The sequence below is a fragment of the Lathamus discolor genome, chromosome 1 (assembly GCF_037157495.1).
Source record: "Lathamus discolor isolate bLatDis1 chromosome 1, bLatDis1.hap1, whole genome shotgun sequence".
NCBI lineage: Eukaryota > Metazoa > Chordata > Aves > Psittaciformes > Psittacidae > Lathamus > Lathamus discolor.
In genome coordinates this window covers 118660327-118680910 of record NC_088884.1, presented here as the reverse complement: position 1 = coordinate 118680910, position 20584 = coordinate 118660327, and the positions used below count along the sequence as shown (strand labels likewise).

The window sequence follows — 20584 nt, the reverse complement described above, 5'->3', positions numbered from 1 at the left end:
AGACCCTTTACCTCCCCAGAGCCCCCAGCGGCACATATTACACCCAACCCGCCTGCCTCGACCGCCCTCCTCAGGCGGTGCATAGGAGCACGCCCCGCCTCGCCCCGTCCCGCCCCGCCCCGCCAGCGAAGGAGCCGGTAGCAGGGCTTGTCGGGAGTTGTAGTCCACCGCCACCTGCCGCTCTGCGCAGCCGTCGGGCATAGGACTGCATTTCCCAGGGGGCGCTGCGAAAGACCCTCGGCGGGGAGAAAGCAAAATGGCTGCGGCTGTCCGGGGGTGTGGTGGGGTTTGGTGTTGGGTATGGCAGCGTGGAGCTGGAGGTTCCGCCTCCCGCGGGCAGCGCGCTGTTGCCGGTAGCGTGAGAGGCGTGGCCGTGCCGGCGGGGAAGAGCGGGTATGGTGTCGGGAGGGCGCGGGAGACGGGCCGGTGGAGGTGCCTCTTAGCCGGGGCATCCCGCTCTCCTCAGCGTGTAGCTGCAGGTGGTTTCGGACCGCTGGGTTTGGGTACGAGAGCAGGATGGCAGGGCCTTCTCCGCACGCGTTTATGTTACCTTCCTCCTGAACGCCCGCCAGTGTTTGTCTTAGTGGTAGTGCTGTGTTCCTTTGACATGTGGTAGGAGCCAGACGCGATGCAAGCGAATTGGGAAGCGTTAACATTCATGTGTTTGGAGCATAATCAACATGTACCGATCTGCATAAGTATTTTTGAAGGGTTATTCTGGTCCAAAGAGGCTTTCTCTTCCAGTGGAGAATTGTGAAACCTTGGCAGTGTGCCTGGTAGAGCATTTTCTTTCTCCCACAACTGGAAGTTACAGCTTGTACAAGTTTTCATGTTCTCTGGTGAGATTCAGGTTTCTCTGTGCAGCTGATCATCTAATGAAGTTGTGTGGAAAGGGGCAGAAGTATGCTGCTGAGTCTTTAGATACACAAATAAATGTAAACCTTGAGCAAACAAGGCAAGGAACTCCAGGGTTCTCATGAGTGTTGTTGATAGATTTGTGCATCAGTCCTTGAGTCCTTTTATCAGAGTGTAAGCCAACATGCTGATTAAGTGAAAAATGTAATTTAATGCTGTGATGTGATGGGGATGAATTTCTAAAGAATGCAGGAAGCAATAAAATAAATTTGTCTCCAAAATTTAAAAAACAAACAACCCCCTCAAACTTTTTTTCCTAAGCCTTGAGGCAATTTTATGAATAGTTGAAATCACCAAAGAAAATACTATGTTTCAGTAAAAGGAGATACATTAACTCCTTAAAACATCTGAACCATAATCCTTTATGATAATATTTTTCTTCCTAAATCAGTGATCTAAGTAGCATCAGTAGTTTGGTGTTTATGGGGATGTCCTCAGCTGTTGGAGGGCAGACAGAGAAGTAAAATTTTGGCAATGTATTATGTTCACCTTTGAAGGGAACACTGTACTTGATGTATTTGTTTGATGTTTTTCAATAGCTTGCTTATCTCCTATAGCTATCTGGGTACTTGTACTGCTGAAGTAGTCTGACATAGAAATGTGATTTCATCACTGAAATATTATTTGTGCCACTTCATTTGTACAAGGCCATATAATTACTTACAGAAACTGTCAGGCAATTCATACTGTGAAGGTGACCTTTTTCTCTTGTCCATATAAAGGCTATGGATGTGAGAACTGCAATTACTTTTCAGATGATATGGAGAAGCTTTATTCTCTGGACTATTTCAGAGAACAGTAGCTCTCTAGCTGAAATGATGATTTCTCTATTACCAGATTACTAATGTTTATGCTAATACGCTACTAACACTGCTCTGAAGAGCCACCTTTCCTAGCATGCGACTAGCTGACAAAGAATACATAATTTACTATGCTACTGATTTTTGGAGGTTTATCAAACTACCGAAGAAGTAATACATATTTATGATGATATTGTGATTTTCACGAGATACCAAATTAGGGTTCATCCAGCATGCAAGTTTGCCTCTTTCTCTTAAGATTTCTCATGTAAGGAAAAGTTAAAAGTTTCAGACCATTATGTTTCTTTTTTATGGCATTTTTTTCTGTATATAAGGAAGACACTTTGCTGTACAGTTCCCTCTGTATATTGTCACTCTCAGTTTCTCAGTTCTCCAGTATTGCAGTACAATTTCTGCCATTGCCATAAATTAGATGTATTTACAACATCATTTACATTTTTTACAATTACAATTTAATTTTTATTAAAAGCATAAATGAAAAGTTTTTAATTCTTGTGTTTTTAGACGTTTATGGTGTTTAATGTCCTCTTTATTTAAATTTTATTTCTCTTCTCTTTCCTTTTCAGTCCTGCTCCATGGGTACCAGTTGTTGGTCTGGAAATTCATGCACAGATCAGTTCCAACTCAAAACTCTTCTCTGGATCCGAAGTCCAGTTTGCAGCACCTCCTAACTCTGCGGTATCTTTCTTTGATGCTTCTTTACCAGGAACTTTACCAGTAAGTTATGCTTCAACTTAATTTAGAGTAGGATTGATGTCAGACAACTTCTGAGTATATTTCCAATATTTTGTTCTTCCCAAGAATTGACTATAGAACTACTTTTACATATTTTTCTATTTTCTGGTTGTTTGATAACGTAAGATTTCTAGTACTATTTCTTTTCAGATTACTCATTCCCTAGTTATCACCACAGATACTTGATATACTCTGCAAAGGAAAAGAAAAACAAGGAGTGTCACTTCAAAATGCTGAATGAATTGTGGTATTTCTCTGAGGCCAGAGAAATTTTGTTAGTATGTCATACAGGAAATTCCTTAAATATAAGAGATACTTAAAATCCTATGAGAGAAGAACATCTTAGATTTCGAAGTGGCCATTTGATGTTACTTTCCCATATGTTTGTTTATGTAGCTGTCATTTGCTGTTTGGAATGTCTTGCTATGGAGGTACTTTGCTTCCTAAGTAGTAAGTCTGTGATTTAGGGAAGTGTCAGCCATTCCTATTTCCAGAGCAAAACAATTATTAGCAAAACAAAATCTTATCTCTGTGAGACATTGTGGACCAATAACTCAGAATAGCTAGTTGACACTTAGCAATGAGATTTCTTAGTGACAACATAGTAAATTTTTGAAGTCACAGCTGAATTATAACTGTGATGGCTATGGCAGTGCTGCTGTAGAATTTTCTGGGAATCTAACAAGCTTAATATAAAAATAATAGTTTTAAAAGTATAAGCTTTTACTATACAGTGACAATAAATATTGAATAGACTTAGCTTTGCCTCATTCAACAAGCATGCAGAGACTATAATGGGTTCAAATTATTTAATGAAAAAGTATTTCACTGAGAGTGGAGGTTTGAATTCCAGCTGCAGGTATGTATTAACTCTTTAATGTACTGGAAGTTTTTCATCACCATAATACAGCCTTAAATAATATTCTGGAATTGAGAATTAACTTATGACTGGTTTTCTTAAGTCTTGATGTATGTATGACATATGATCCTTAAAAAGAGAAATTAGTTAAGATATTTATTCCATGTTTGAGAAGTTTTGAAATCTAAGTGAAGGTTACATGTTGGTAGAATTTGGGCTTCACTCTGGTCTCAGTAGTAATTTAGGGCTGAGTTTCAGACTGTGTGAAAATTTTCCAGAGGGAATGGGAATCTTATGCAATTGTTTGATTTTAGAAGAGTCTAGTTAGACTTAAACATGTAAAATGAGATTCTTCCGTTTGGGGACAGGACTAGGTTAGGGAGTCAATAGTCACAACATTTAAAAGGGCTTAAGATTTTGGTTTTAGATCTTCTACTTAATGTTCTGTTAATGCGCAAAAATCCTTGTAAATTGCTTGTCTTCAGTCAAGTAGAAAAACTGTTCTTCATGGAACAAAAATGAGTATTTATAAAGAGTTTCATTCTTATGTACATAACTATTTATCTGGGAGTATTTTTATTTGGCCTTTTCCTCTGTTAAACTGCTTTAAAAATGAGGCTTGGTATGACCTTTGTAAGAAAAGCCCAGCACATGTGGGCTTTGGTAGAGTATATTAACTGCATGTAAGAAGCAAAAAGCAGAATGGCTAGGTTAATAAGTAGTGATACTATGTTAGCTTCTCCCAGCTACTTTATTTTATACAAAGAGAAAAAAGATTTTTCTCACTGTAGCACTGGTGAAAATAGAATTGAAAGCAAATGTTACAAAATACATGTTCTAGCATGTTGGAATGTGATAGGAAATCCATTCAGTAATCATAATTTTATTTTCCCCTTGTTCTTGTTGCACAGGAGTGAATGTTAGAGACCAGTGTGTGTTCTGGAATCAATCAGTGTGGCTTGTTTTCTTGAAATCACTGTATGTGTTTGTACGCGACAATAGTATCTGAAATAGAATTGGATTTTGGTGATTTTGAAAGATGGTAGTTTTTAAAAATTTCCGAGTATTTGTAAAAAAACCCAACCAAAACCAGTTTAACAGATGTTAAGATTATTGCCTAATAAGTCTCTTTAGGTGAATATTTGGCCTTTCTTTTTGACTCTTGAGAAATGAAGGAAAAAAAAAAAGGAGCAAAATTTTAGTACGGTAGTTGTGCTGTCTATAGCAGCAAGTAACTGCTGATATGAACAGAGAACTATAGGGAGAGTTTTCACTGTCATAGGGACTTAAATTTACTGTGAGGCCATGAGATGGTTGTGATAGACAACCGTGCTAGAATTTGCTGACTCACAATGGGACCAGAAAGAATGGTGCTAAAGGGAACTACTGCGGTTGCTGTACATTTGTGGCTCATTAATGAGTGTGGGCTTGAGCCTTTGTGCAGGAGAGAGAAAACTAGCTGAATGTATTTAGCCTTTTCTTTCCTCTTTGTATTTTCTTCCAGCGCTGTAATACAGCTTATTTTATGCTTCTGCTGCAAGTAGGCCTTAGAAGGACCATCACACTGTCAGTGTCATGGCCATTTCACTATGCTTCTATTCTAATGTGCCTCTGAGAGACAGCTACAGGCAAAAATAGCTATGCAGGTGCACTGCTGTTTGGCACGAGACAGAAAAAAAATATGTGGCAAAGCTTTGATTGTGAAAATAGATTTTGAAGTAGTGAGACTCATCCTGTGCTGCTCTGCACACTTTTTTGTGGGCTGTGGTGATGGAGCCTCTCACTACTAGACCAGATAGCATCTTACTCAGGTTACTTTGGACTACAAACATTACAATTTGTGTAATGAAGTGTGCCAAGGCCTGGGTGTTTTTTACCTGGTAAATGGACTTGGCAATGATCTTCCTGATCTTCCTGATCTTCCTTGGCAATTAGCTTCCTGTCTTCAGTAGACCTGTTATAAAGGAAATTTTAGCCACACGTGGTGGCACATAGTGCATCGTGCATGCAGCTTTATCTAAAACTCTTCTGAGGATCCATAAAGGTGGTTGAATTCCCAGTCTGATTTATCCTCTTTGAAAATTCTGTGAATCTTTATAAAGGCTATAAAGATAATACTGGGCTCACAGAAGGAGAATCCATGATTGTCTGTTCTCATGATTGAGGTTAATTATAGTTCAGCCACAGAAATAAGATGGTAAGATTTATTAGCTAAAGTCTGAAACCTTCTTGTCTGTGCTTAGTCTTTGTGGCTAATCACACCAAAAGATGCACGTTTTGCGTTTGTCTCCTGCATGACTAAAGTGAAAGCCTCATCCTATTGTAGGCAATCCTTTGTAGGCAAGTGTACAAAGAAATAATCTGGGATTTACATAACCAAGGTTTAAATTAATAAGATTTGAATTGAATGTCAGCCCTACAGTCTTAAGTATTTTGAAAATTCTGATACCTTCTCATGCCTTTGAATTTCATTCTCTTCACAGTGTGAATAGCATCTATTTTTTGGTTGTTTGGTTTTTTCTTTAAGATAGAATTTTTGAAACACTTGGTAATGATCAGGCTGTTTCTAATGAGGAAAAGGTAAATAACTTCTGACCTCAGAAGAAACAGAGTAAGATCTCTGTGGAACACTGCTGTAGAATATCATGAGATGCGTGATTTTATATTAATACGTGATTTTTTCCTGTTCCACTGGACATCCTTGAGGGCTTGTCAGCTAACTCATTGCTGCTGTCCTGTACTGAGATTTTCATATCCTCTTGTTTTAAATTTCTTTGGCTTTCTGTCTGTAAATAGTGTAGAAGGAAGCATTTTGGTCCTACTATATGTTCTCTCACCTATGTGATGGCAACTGGGTAACCTGATATGCCTTTTCATGGAAGACAGCAGGGCTAGAACAGCCACTGGCTCTTGTGCCTTCTGGTATTGCCCCTCTGGCAACTTGAGCTCCAAACTCTGGCTTCTCCAAAGTTGATGAATGTCACTGCAACACTGCACAGCAGCAGAGAGCATGTGTATTGTTCTGTTGCCTTCACCACCTTGCAATGCTGTGCTGTTGAGATGGCTGCCCAGGAACATGACAAGGGTAATAATATCCAGCTTTGGTGTGTAGAGGGTGCTTTAGAAGGTCCCTTTCTTATATGGACATATCTGTCCTTGGCAGTGGCAGACACCTGGTCTTTTTCCAGATGTCTTGTGTGTTAGATTATCAGATTTCATGATTAATTTTAAATGTTATTAATATACAGAATTTACCTGATGCATTTGCTTTTGAAGGCACCAAGAGGTTTGTATGAGATTTTGCTGGATCTGTCTGTCAGCTATACATACTGGAACAGAAACAGCATTTAAGACCAGAATTTATACTTTACAGTTTGAAACTAGTTGTTTTTTTTTTTTTTATATCTTATGTCTGTTAAATCTGGTGATTGCAACAGCTGCTTTACTAACTTGTGATTTCAGTTTTGTTTTGACATTCCTGCTGGCATGCGTATGAATTTACTCTGTTCTTGTACTGCTTAAATTTGCAAAAAACCTGCTTCTTAGCATGACTTTTGCTAACTACATTTTCAATTGAACACATGTTTCTTATGGAACTGGACAGTCTTCTTATCTTCATATGCATGTTGGTTTAGCTTCCATTATATACATTTTCTTCTTTTCTTTGAGGCCGTGTGATGCCTCGGTTGTTGTATCCATGAGCTCTCTAAAAATAAATTAGTGGCAGTGCCTGAAGAAAAAGTGAGTTCCTGATTATTTTAAACCATTTACTTACGTCATTGTTCACTTTAACTGCCTGTTACTTCTCTCAGTGAAACTGTAGTAATTGTATTTAGGGGTGAAAAAGGAGATACTGTCTTACAAATTAGTGGTACCTTTCTGTTGCAGTCCTTTTTTTCCTGATAATATTTTGGTTTGCAACATACATTGTATCATCAGTGGTTAACAGTTTTTGTTGCTCACACAGTCCCAGCTTGTTGGACTTGCAGTCTCAGTAAGCCTCTAAAAAGCAAATTCCACGTAATTTAGACAAAAAAAGAAAAAAGAAAAAAAAAACCAACTTACAGGAGGAAAGTAGGCTTTCAAACCATTTCTCTCTGAGAATGCCTTTGCAGTTCATAATCCCTTACATTTCTGAGTGCTTGATGGATTAAAGCCTACCTGCATAATTTCAAGCTATTAATCAGGTCAGTGCTGTTGTACTGGTAAGGAGAGGCCCTTGTAAGATGAGGGAGGTGACTTTCAGGGCTGTGTTACGGCACAGGTTGTTTCTTCTTGAATTTCTTTCTCATTCAAAGGATCTTTCACAGTCCCAGGGTTACCTCTGGAACCAGGCCTTTTCACTGGGGTCTGAGAAGTGTTATACTTCCTCAGTTACTGCTGTTGCTCAGCCCAACTTTATTTCATAGTTAACTGTAAATGCCATTTTTCTATAGACGCCTCTGTTTTTGTGCTTTGATGTATTTGGTGACATTTGTTGCTCTTCTCTCAAGCTTTGAAGGAGTCCCCTGTAAGGTTTTCTCTTGCTTTTTGCTATGTGTTGTTTATTTGTAGAAGTTCTGACACTCATTCTGGGTGTTTTAATCTTTTTGTCAAGGCTAACAATTCCTGTAGGGCTTTGTCTCCTTAGCACCTCGGTAAGTATTGAGCTCTCTTTGTTGTTCTTGTTGGTTTTCCTGTACATCCTTAACAGGTCCCTCTAGCTGATGTAAACTTGCCACCTAGAATGGCATTGAGTTGATAAAACATCTTGTTATCACCTATTTTATTATATTCTTCAATGCAGCAGCAATATTAGCGATATATTTTCTCTTATCTCCTTTTGGTTTTGTTTTTATTGCTTTACCTTTTGCTCTAGCAGATATTTTTCTGCTTCTTAGTGGGGAGCAAGAGTTTGCAGTATCTCCTTTATTTCACACAGTTCTGTTACTGAAGTTACTGTGCCATCGTTGATACTTCTGGACAGCACAACCATTACATGAAAACCAGGTTAGATCAGTGTCACCTCTTTCTGGATTCAGTCTGAAATGGCTGCCAAAACACATACTATCTTATTTTTCCATAGTTTTTCTTAGTGGACTGAGAATTTCTTTATTTAAAATTTGAACCATGAGTGGATTTTCTGGCTCAAATTTTTATTACTTCTGTTATCAATCACTGTATGTGCTTTGGCATCCTTAATGTTTGATTGAATTAATTCCTCTTCATCAGGCACTGTAGTGATAGGACAAGGGGTAATGGATTCAAACTGAAACAGGGGAATTTCAGGTTAGATATAAGGAAGAAGTTCTTTACTGTGAGGCTGGTGAGGCACTGGAATGGGTTTCCCAGGGAAGTTGTGAATGCTTCATTTCTGGCAGCGTTCAAGGCCAGGCTGGACAGAGCCTTGGGCGACGGTCTAGTGTGAGGTGTCCCTGCCCATGGCAGGGGGGTTAGAACTACATGATCTTGAGGTTTTTTCTAGCCCTAGCTATTCTATGATTCTAAGTATTTTCTGTCAGCTTGTAGAAAAACAGTCTGGTTCCAGGTGACTCCCTTTGTGGAAATCCAAGGTAGTATATTGTATATATGTGTATGAAAGCACCACTCTGTTAAGCATGTAACAATCATGGTTTTACCAATTTCTTGGCATTTTAACTTAGTGAACTGACATTTGCTTCTTTGTTTTTCTTAACTATTTTTTTTTCTTTGCTGAGTTTTTTCATTGAAAGGTATTTAGGGAAACATTGTCCAACAGTAATGACGGATAATTGTAGACTGAGTTTGTTCCCTTCATGGTTAGCTGTCTTGTGTGTAATGTTGCATATCTGCCAGGTTTATGTATTTTGTTTGAAACTTATCTTGATGCAATTAGGCTGTAATTGGTTCCTGGGGTAAAATGAATTTATTTCTTTGTCTTCTCTCTGATTATCAGCCACCTTAAATATGACTATATATGATTTTGTGAGGATTATGTAGCCTTCTGCAACTGGTGTTTCTTAGTTACATATGTACATTTTGCCACTGCAACTGTTGTTTTCTGTACAGAAACTCTAGTTCTGCCAAGTTCAACCAAATTAGCCTCAAAAAATTAGATTTGTAGGGGTTTTTGTGAATATATTAGCAAGCACATGAAGAGGCAATTGGCAGTTAAGTCTCTCCACTGATCTCAGCTTTATTTGGACACTGCTATTCAGATACCTGTGACACTTCTTATACTCTATTTGAGATGTTTGGTGAATGAGAAGTTGGGGAATCATGGAGGAAAGAGTGTTGAGGTTACTGCTTAAGTAAAGCAAACTAAAGCAACTGTTTATGGGAAACCAGTCTTTGTTGGTTCTGCTGTTCCAGAACAACTTCATTACAAAGCAGATAATTTTGGCTTGATTTCTTAATAGCTTTTTGCAAGACTTGTTGCATTATGTCTCCTGTTCTTTTCCTGAATTAATATATTCTTGTTTCTATGTTTGATCAAGTACTTCTTGTTTACTCTTGATTTGTATGTTGTGCTCTCTTAAGAGATCTGAGTCAGCAATGGAAAGATGGCTGCCTCTCTGGGAAACAAATAATGGTGTTTCAGGAGATGGCAAATAGAATGAGAGAGAATGAATGAGAGAATCAGAGCAAGGGCTGGAAGATTTTAGTGTGTTTAGTGTAGGCTTTCAGACACCCAAAGATTGCAAGAGGGAAGAGAGAGCAGGTAGCCAAGACTTAGAAATCCAATCCAAAGTATTCTGTGATTTTGTGATTCTGCGATAGAAAATGATGGTCAGTTTGATACACACTGGTATGTGGTCAGATTGTCAGAATTTGTTACAACGCAGAAAAGCACAGAGCTGGCCCTCACCAAGGCTTGACAAGCAAAGGCCCATCTGCAAGGATCAAGAGGGCAGGAGTTGGTCTATAAACTCTATTTTGTTCAAGTGCTCTGAATTTTCTCTATTTAACAAGTTAAACAATCAAGATTATATTGAAGAAGACAGGTGTTGTTTAAAAGCCTTTTTAATCCTTTTTTTGTGGAGCTTAGTGTGGGAGAAAAGGTCTGAGAAGGTCCACCTCAGAAAACTGCTGTTAGCGTGGAGGCCATGGGTGTTAAGAGAGATACTGAACTTTTTGATGTTAACAACATAGAAACACAGAGGTTGGTTATGGATATCATGAACTACCACTATTACATGGTTCTGTCTTCCCTAAGGGTTCTCCTGCTTGGAACCAGTTCTGCATGTATGGTAGAAGTTTATTTGTTTTTAGCCACTGATGATGGTATCTGAGACACGAAAAACGGTGGTTTGGGGCAATACCACTGGATTGGCTGCTTTTCTACCACACAAAAAAATAGACTTATTCCATGGAGGGCCGCATCTGGAATATTGCGTCCAGTTCTGGGCCCCTCTGTTCAAGAAGGACAGGGAATTGCTTGAAGGAGTCCAGCGCAGAGCCACAAAGATGATTAAGGGAGTGGAACATCTCCCTTATGAGGAGAGGCTGAGGGAGCTGGGTCTCTTTAGCTTGCAAAAGAGGAGACTGAGGGGTGACCTCATCAATGTTTACAAATATGTGAAGGGTAGGTGTCAGGATGATGGAGCTAGGCTTTTTTCAGTGATATCCAGTGATAGGACAAGGGCAATGGGTGTAAACTGGAACATAGGAAGTTCCACGTTAACATCAGGAAGAACTTCTTTACTGTAAGAGTGACAGAGCACTGGAACAGGTTGCCCAGGGGGGTTGTGGAGTCTCCTACACTGGAGATATTCAAGGCCCGCCTGGACAAGTTCCTGTGTGATGTACTGTAGGTTACCCTGCTCTTGCAGGGGGGTTGGACTAGATGATCTTTTTAGGTCCCTTCCAACCCTTGGGATTCTGTGATTCTGTGTGATCATTGAGCACACTGCCCATGCACTCTGAATGGCATTTTCCTTCCATGGTTTGGGTTTGGGGTTTTTTATTGAGTTTGGTTGGTTTTTTTTGGTTGATTTTTTTTGGTTTGTGTTTTTGTTTTTTTCTTAAGCAACCCCTGTCTCAAAGGGCTGAGAAACCTAGGAATCATTCAGTACATAAACAGCTTTATATCTGGTGGTACCTTACAGTTTTTCTTACTCCCAGGGGTCAGCATTTCTTCCTACTGCTGCTGAATTTTCCTCATCATCGCTGACACTGGAAGATGCTTCTTCCAATTCTAAGTCTTGTGATACGAGCTCTCAGACTAGATCTTCAGCTTCAAAAGACTGTGTCCTCTTAAAGTTTGAGTACATCTAAAGTAACGTGTTTGGGAACTGAGTACTTAAAATGTTAGAGTTGCCTAGTTTTAAGATCTGACTTGCATGAGTGTCCTGCATCATCGCAAACCAACTCTGCCACTGGACGAGGTTAGGAATAGCAATATGTTTTGTATGCCAGCATATATCTTTGGTACCAGACTGTAGAAAGATAAAGTTACAAAATATGTTAAGGTATATTTAATGCCTTCTGAGCTCATCTTCCTTTGCTGCTTCAGCTTCTGAGTTGCCATTTTGTTCTCTTTTCTTAAACTGGAACCTCTTTCTATTAATCTAAGATTTTAATTTAAAATGTCTGGTGCTTCCTCCCCTATTGTCTTGCTCCTTTCCTTAGGGATAAGAGCATAACACTCATGTTAGGGCAAGAAATATGCTGAGAAATGGGGGCTGGACTGAAATGCAGAAGACACTGAGAACACTGGAACACTGAAGCTGGCCTTCTTTGTGACTTTCTGCTGCAGTTAAGAGACCTCACTTTCTGAAAGGTGTGAGCTGTTTGCATACCAAACAAATGATAGGTCTTAGGTTGGCTTGTTCTTTTACATTTTTACTGTATGCTTAGGAGGATGGGGGTCTGATTGTACACCTGTTGAAATAAATGGGTCATTTGGGAAATGGCTAGCTCTGCATTTATTGTAATGTACCTTCTGTATGTGCGTAGCTACAAGGCAGTTACGCCCTTCTCTCTACGTGGGAGAATGCCAAGGAAGAATGCTGCATTGAAGTACTCGTCTGCAGTGTCAGACTGAACAGTCACGATTACATTTGGACTGAGTAGATGTAAGAGTAGTTTATTTTGAAGTTTAACTTACGATTGCACTTCAAAGAACCATATATTGGAGCAAGTTGCCACTTTAACACAGCAAGAATAGTAAGACTGAATAGATCCATTAGTGAAAGCAAATAAAAATCAGAGCAATATGAAATGGTAGTACTGGGAAATATGATTAGATATATCTGTTGAGGTTTCTAAAGATTACTGCCTGGGCTACAGAGAGGTGGTTAAGTACATTGCACTGCTTCCTTCTTCCAGCTGTTATTTAGAAAAAGGAGCTAAAATTACATATTTCTTAGATAAACAGTCCTCTAGTTAATCTGATTAATGCTGATTTCCTCATGATTATAATTAGGAATGAAGGTCTTAAGATAGCCAATTAGTATGAAATCTTCTTTATTATAAATGTGTGACCTAGAATCAAAACCTTTAAAATTTCTGGGAAATTATTTTGATTTTAGTTTTTAGTACAAGGCTTACTTTGTTCCATAAATAAGGGCTTCCTGGGTGCCATTGTTATGGCAAAGATTGTTTTGTTGGTTTTGTTACTGTGTTGTTTTTGTTGTTTTAGTTTATTTTTAAAAAAAGGTAGCAAAAATGAACTTTCTCCAGGAGAGAAATCCAGATGTTTCTTCTTCCCCCCTGCTCAATTATCCAATAGAGTACACGTTAGCAAAAGAAGAAGCTGCATACCTACTCTCTTTAAAATGTAAAAACGATCATTTACTAAATATAGGAACATATATCCTCCCATCAAAAGGGGGGCAGCTTTCTTTAATGAGTTAATGTAAGAAGTAAACCTGCTGTTAAAATTTGTTTTTGGTGGGAATTTGTGTCACTGAAGTTATTGTGTGTAGTTTTGTATAGCTATTGAATAGTCGTATTTAAAATGAAGGTCTTGACTAAACTGACCTTGCAAATAAAGCTGATAAATTTTTAAAAGGAGTCTTTCCACTTGTGAACTAGATGTAAAGAATAGGTAGTATCAGAAAAAGAGACATCTTGGTTGGATTGTTCTTTCATTCATTCAGAGCTCAGTTACCATGGTGCTCTAGCAGGAGAGTGTAGTTACAATGGGAATGGTGCTGGTGGTGTGATGCCATTGTTAAGGTTTTTCGTGAGTTTCCAATACAAACAATTTACATTGCCTGTTGTGATAGCTCTCTAGCATTTCATTTGAATGCCTAAGAGAGATGCTTCCATTTTAGAAGACCAGAAATATTTAAGAAGGCTTCATAGGCTCTTGTGTTTTGTCCATGGCTGTTGCAGGAACTACATAGCTTGCTTTCAAGGCCAGCACTTTGCTAACGTACCAGACTGGCAGCTTGTCAGTTCAAGCCAGTATTTAAATCTTTGGTGCTAGTCAAAGCTGTCGACTTAATAACAGCTTACTGCATAAACAAGCTTGGAGGACTTATTCTAGGTCATTAGCATGGGAAGTTTCACATGCTGAATTGATGTTTATCACTGCACATTATTTGAAAAGCTAGGCTTATTTGAAGGAAAAGTAGTCGTTTGCTTAAACAACTCTGCTTTATGCACACAGCCTTGATCACTGGAATGGGTAGTAGAAGTTACTTCAGAAATGGAGCAATATTAAACAACTTTTGAGCTTGTTTTGGGTTTTTTGTGGTCAAACAGGGCAGAGGAAGCAGGTTGGCATGGTGGACATCTCTTTATGTTACAGTGGGAAAGATCTGCTTTGCAATGCCTTCTGTCACCACAGGGGTCGATAAAGAAGCACAGGAAGTAGTACTGCTGAGTGAGTAATGCTGCATGTACAGTGATTTGGCTGGTATGACCCAGTACACTAGGGACACATATTCATTAGTCATCTAAATGATTAGTAATACTACATAGAAAATAATCAATACTTCACATTTTTATGCCACTTTTTCCCCAGAGGCACTAAAATGGTTCAGCAGCAGTAATGCAAAAGCTTCTCCACTGGTATAAGTCATACGTGTGTGGGAATTATTTCCTTCACCTCAAAACAGTAGTATCCCTTAGGGCCATGCATAAGATACACTCTGCCTTGCTTGAAGCAAAAATCGAACAGCAAGTGGGCAAGGGCAGTAGCTGTAGTGTAGTCATTAACTAAACTCCATCTGTGTTTGAAGAATGTGCTATGAGGCTCTGACTGTGACTCGGGAGTTGGGTTTTTGTCTTGTTCTCTGATTCCAGTCAGTCACAACCCCTGCACCATCAGGAAACATAACAAGACAGCAGCTCACTGCTTTGGTGCAGTGGTGTTCTGAGTCTACCAGTCCTTATGGAGCCTTACTATGTTTCTGGTGACTAGTTGTTGAAAAGCTGACTGGCATGGTCCTCTGTAATTTGTAAAGCTAAACAGGATCATGTCAGGAGACTTTAGTAGGAGGAAATTTTGCTCATGTATTTAGAAATATTACAGTATTTTAAGCATTGAACAATTTGACTGTTACAAGCTTCCTTAAACATTAAGGAAATAAGTATCTCTACTGCCTGGAAGCATTGTTGAAAACAGGAGCATCTACAAAATAATGAACTGCAGCTATGATACTGAAATAGTATTTCTTAGTTCCCAATTTTGGTTTAGATTACAGTCAGGACTAACTGTGTTCATTTTGCTGCGGCCCAGTATTTCAAAGAGAAATTGATCTTCCTTTTTTTTTTTTTTTTTGGTTTCTCATTTAGAATTTGCTGTACGTATCTTTTAAATTTTTAAAATGTTAAAACATGCCAAACAGATGATGTGTTCTATTAGCCATATATAGCTACTCTAAAGATCTGAAAGTTCCCTCGTTAAATGTCTTAAATATTTAATTCCTTATCTGTATAAGCAATTTTTAAGTTTCTTCTTCTTCATTAAAATTTTCTCATATCATCTCTTATTATTTTGATTTTTTAAATATTAGATGAGTAAAGCAAAGAGATTTCTTTTCCATCTGAAGACATGGGATGATGGGAAATGTACAGCTGCTTAATCTGTTTTCAGGAATCAGAAATCTGCTTTCAGAAATCAGGCTGGAGAATATAAAAAGTAAATACCATCAGAAACCCTGAAGAAAACATTATTTAAGCCTTTTATGTTCTGGTCAATGCTGATGAAGTCATCTAGATCCTTTTACATAATGTGTCCTTTTAATGGTGGAAATTGACTTCTTGGCAGCTGTACAGTGCAGAATAAGATGAATAAAGTTTTGTTCTTATTTCAAAATACTGTACTAAGAAAAATTCAGTCTTCAGTTTTATCCATTTGATGTTTGTTAAACCAACTGTTAAATTGAAGAGAGCACATTTGGAAAAAAATAACCACCACATAAATTTGAAACATTGCTTGTTAGTACTTTTTGGAGGGGCATTTTATTTCTCCTTTGGATCCTGACCCTGCTGTGGCAACAGAAGGGTGTAGCACTGACAGTCATGAGTCCATGATGAGAAACTGCATTTAACTCCTTTATTTCTTCATGAAGTTCTTGGTGGGTCTCCAGATATGTGGCATCCTGCAGGAACCTTAATCCCATGGTTTACCTGGGTGCTGGAAATGCATGCATACTTGTAAGCATAGGGGCAATAAATATGTCTCTGATTCTGTTTTAGCAAAGCATGTAAGTGTGCTTAATTTCATCATGGTTAATCAAAGCCTTAAAATCTATGTGTAGATACTCATGAATTCACTGTGGTTCTATGGTTGCAGGGATTCTAAGGTTTTTACAGAAATGGTACTGCAGTCCCTAATGCAAATCTCTAGTGTTTCCAGTTCCTAGGATGAGCTGACAGCTGGTTATGACTCAATTATCATTTGCTATGACTTGTCTCTTGCACTCCTGAAGAATCAGAAGTACTGGAATGTTTGCAAAAGTAGCAAGCAAGAACAGTGCACTCTTCCTTATGTGGCACGACAAAACAATCAAATGGCTTGTTTATTCCTCTTAAAGCTTTGCAGATTTGTAGCTACCACAACTTTAATGACGAATAAGAACTACCCACTCAAGGAAAAAGATCTAATGGTGGCTGAAGGGAAGCAAAATTGAGTATGTGCTCCAAATAAGGCAATGTGTAGGAAATAAATTTCTTACATACTGAGTATCTGAGCAAAGCCATGTGTCATGTTTCCTTAGGTTATCAACAGAAGATGTGTAGAAGCAGCAGTGATGACAGGCCTGGCACTCAATTGCAGCATAAACAAGAGGTCCTTGTTCGACAGAAAACACTATTTCTATGCAGATCTGCCTGTAAGTATGCAGTATAGCTGGTCCCTTTACAGCTGTAGGAAAGGACAGGTTGGGAGCATAGATGGCCATAGGGGATGAGTAAAGAGATGCTTTTTCTGTTTTCAGTCAGTGTGCTGCTCACCCCAACGGGATGCTGCACTGTGCCCTGATGAATAGGCAGCTGTACCCTGGTGCTCACTGATTGAATATGATTGCTCTGATTGCTGACTCCTTGCTTAGCTGCACGATTCCAGGAGCTAATGTAATTGAATTGGGAGCTGGAGCTGCTTTGCCCCTGAAGTTCTCCATTCCTGGTGTTTAGCACTAATTGTCTGTTAGGGTAAAAGCAGCCTGATAATAGTCCTTCATTTAAAGTGAATGTATAACAAACACAGGTTCCAGTGGTATAAACATAACAGTGTCTTTCTGTGTTTGCTTAGGACATAGAAATATTTAATTTCCCTTTAAAATGTTTGCGGTAGTTCCACAAAATTGACAAAAAAAAAAAAAAAAAGACCCACACCTGAGAAACTGAGTCCATGCAGTGTGGTTCATTGGTAGCTTTCGTGTTGTGTAGAAAGTGTCATTGGAAGTCAAGTGCATTTTGGCACACTTGATATGGGTGTAAAAATACTGAAATTATTTAAGAACGTGACTTCCGTCATTGCAGCAGGATGCAGCAGTTCGAGCCTTTTTTTCTATTTTAATGAAATGAAAACTTTCTAATGTTAAACTTTTTTTTTTCCTTGTCAGATTATTTGTGCTGAAGGTTCATTTGAATCCTAATCTGTCAAAGGGACCACACTAGTTTTACTTCCCCTGATTTTGGGGTGAAGAGCTGATGACTAGATCAAAGGAAAAAACCTATTTCTATTTTATCTGAGAAAGATCAGGTGTTTTAGCTTATCCTCTCTTTAGGTAAGGTGTCCCTGACATCCTGAGAAGCAGAGTGGGAGATTTCTCAGGTTCCAAATGAACGTGTAGAGGTGCTGTATTACTAACAGAATTACTTTCTCTTCCACTGTTTTGTGGCAGATATTCTGAAGTTGCACCAAACATGTTCAAATACAATTGCTTCCTGCATTAGAAAAAGAATTATAATTGTCCACTGGAGACCTGGATCTCAAAAGAGATTTCTGCTTTGTTTTATTCTAGGTTGGGAACTTGTGGCTGTTCTGTGAAGATGTTGTAGTTACTGATTTAGTTTCTGGGGATAACTTTTCTAGTATTTGTAAGCTATTAAGAGGCCCTTTTGCCTGGGGCTCTGTAGTGAACTAGAATCATAGAATTCTGGGAATGTTTAATGCAGACTTACTAGTTTGAATTGCCAATATGTTGGGTTTTCTTGTTTGTTTTGTTTTGGGTTTTTTTTTTATCATGTAAAACTATCGTAAAGTTCATTTCCAGACCTGAAGGAGAAGAAAGTGAAATAGCAGGAAATAAACATTACTTTCAGAATTCGTTTACACATCATAAAGAAACACCAAAAACATCACAGAGATGTTTTCAAAGCACCTTTGGTGCTTCAGCTGTTAAACTGAAAGCTATCTCTCATATTCTTGTACTGTCTGTTGCTACCAGTTTGCTGCATAGAAGCTATATATAAGGATGTTGTCATAGGAAAGAAACCACATCCGTGTATTTAGAGGAGAAAGGGAGGTGGAATAAGGTGTGTACAGGACTAAGTGGGCTGTCATTGTCTGCATACATGAAGTACAGGATCCTTAGGTCAGATAAGCATGGAAATTTGGTCAGTGAGGTGCCAACACATTTTACTAGCTTGAAACATGTAATTCTGGCTTTCTACTGGCTGACTTCTGCGGTTTAAGCACTGACAATAAACTGCCCAACCTGCATTTCATTGTGAAACAGTCAAGTCAGGAACTCTGTGATAAGATGCAGAGTTTAGGCTAATGAACTATGTAGAACAAATAAAATAAATCTAGCTCTTAGAGTCATTTGACAATGGGATTATTGTTACTCCTGAAAATGGGGCTTTGGATGGAAAATGGGATTCTTGTTATTTATTGTCACTCACAATTTAAGGTTCTTAAAAAAATAATTTTAAAGAGATATTTTAGGAGAAGGGAAGAGCTGCGCAATTAGCATAGGTTGCAGAGAGTCAGTTACTGTATTTTTCTCATAGTTTTCTTTATAGTGATAACGGCTAGAAGGTCATACACTTCACTGCATATACAAATAGAGCTGTTCACAGGAGCAGACCATTGTTCTCCATCCCAATGTATTGTCACTATCTCTACATTTTAGAGTAAGCTCATCGTCCCTGCAAAACATGCAAAAGTTCCTCCCAATTCATTAAAATCTGGCAGGCTTTTTGTTTAATTCTCATCAGTGAAGGCATGAGCAGGCTAGGAAGGAGGAAGAAATCACTCAGCAGAGTAATTGATTTCACTTCTGTATTTTTACATCATTGCAGGTATTCCAATACCTTGCCACTGGCACCCCCTTTTCTGGATAGTAGTTCCCCCTTTGGAGTCCCAGGCATGAGGTGGCATTTATCAGCTTGTGCCTTATGTGGGATTGTGGTCTCTATCTTTTGAACTGCTACATGAATGAAATTGGGTTTTCTCATTTTCTTGATTCCACACACATTACAGACCCCCCCTGCTTCCCTCTGCTCCATTCTGATGAGAATAGTTATGGACAGGTAGAAAGGGATGTTCATTCTGGTGGGAGGATGAGTGATAGTCCCAGTCTGGGGATGGAGGTACGGTAACTGGCTTCAGACAAGATTTAACATGATCACAGAACCACAGGCGTGGAAGAGCCTCTTCCAGTCCATTTCCTGTCCCCAGGCAGTGTCAGTGAAATTTATGTAATGCTTGGCAAGTAGTTGTGCAGTTGATTATTGATTATTTCTGCGTTGCTTGTATGGAGAAGTGCTTTTATTTTTTTCTAGACTTCTAAATTCTCACACTTCTGTTGAATTCTGTACCTATCTTCTGCCTTGCTTCCTTTCCAGCTAAGCAAAATAACTTCTGAATTTGCATGTGCATATGTTCTGTTCTCTTACATAGGTCACTGTGGAAGATGTTGCATTTTCAGTTTTGTTCTTAGTCTATAATATTTGCAGTTGGCTATGCTGCTGCTTTCCAGAAAGTGTTTTATGTGATTATAAATTTAATTTTGTTGACAGGCTGGCTATCAGATCACTCAGCAAAGAGTTCCTATTGCGGTGAATGGAACTTTGTCATACAGTCTTTGCACAGACAACAAAATGAGCCAGATGGTAACCAAAACTGTGAGGATTAAACAAATTCAGTTGGAGCAAGACAGTGGGAAGAGTCTTCATGATGACACAAGGAGCCAGACTCTTGTTGACTTGAATAGGGCTGGTAGGCTTGGATTATTTTTCTGTTTTTCTCCTTTCTGTGTAAGATGAGTCATGAAAGGTGAATGGGTGGCAGGGCAGAGGTGGAAAATAATAACTCTGATGTCCTTGACAATAAAAATTCATCAAAATGACCATTACACTTGAAGCAGAGGTATACTTGGCCTTCCCTTTGCTGTTGGTTGATGTCAATTGCCAGTAGCAAGTTAGAAATCAGTTGGCTACGGCTTGCTCAAAACTGTGCATCAGTCACATAAAGCCACTCAGCTATTTTAGCTCTTTGTATGCATTGTTATTAATAAATAAATAAATCAATCAAAGACGTAGTGAATCAAGCTTGTATCTGGAAGGAGCAGCTGTTATAGAGTTTGTCAGTGCATGAGTCAGGCATTTCTTGTAATGATTAGCTTTGAAAAAATGTAGATTTTCTCTTTAAATGTTGAAATTCTAAACAAAATGAACTAAATTAGCACACAACATGGGTTGCAACCTAGGTGGCCTAGCCTAGCTGGCTCCAGTGTCCATAGCTGGATACTGAAGCTAAAAGCTAGACTGCATCTGTTCACAGTTCTATCTGTTCCAGAATTAGTTCAAGATAGATGAATTTGAACCTGGAATTGGATGAGAGTTCTTCTAGAGAAAGGCAGGAGAGGATTGTGTCCTTCTGATCTACATG

General features: G+C 38.8%; 1 protein-coding gene across 4 annotated transcripts in view; it reads left to right on the top strand.

Moving 5' to 3' along the window:
• The first annotated feature begins 230 nt into the window (after window positions 1–230).
• Window positions 231–20584, top strand: part of GATB (glutamyl-tRNA amidotransferase subunit B) — a 57997-nt gene continuing 37643 nt past the window's right edge. For 2 of the 4 annotated variants that reach the window (XM_065692717.1, XM_065692708.1), the window contains exons 1-4: window positions 232–393; window positions 2303–2453; window positions 16464–16577; window positions 19714–19912. In XM_065692717.1, the coding sequence (XP_065548789.1) occupies window positions 257–393; window positions 2303–2453; window positions 16464–16577; window positions 19714–19912 (601 nt within the window). In that variant the 5' untranslated portion in view covers window positions 232–256. Of the gene's footprint in view, window positions 394–2302; window positions 2454–16463; window positions 16578–19713; window positions 19913–20584 lie in introns of all 4 variants that reach the window. The other 2 variants (XM_065692737.1, XM_065692728.1) reach the window with 2 other exon arrangements.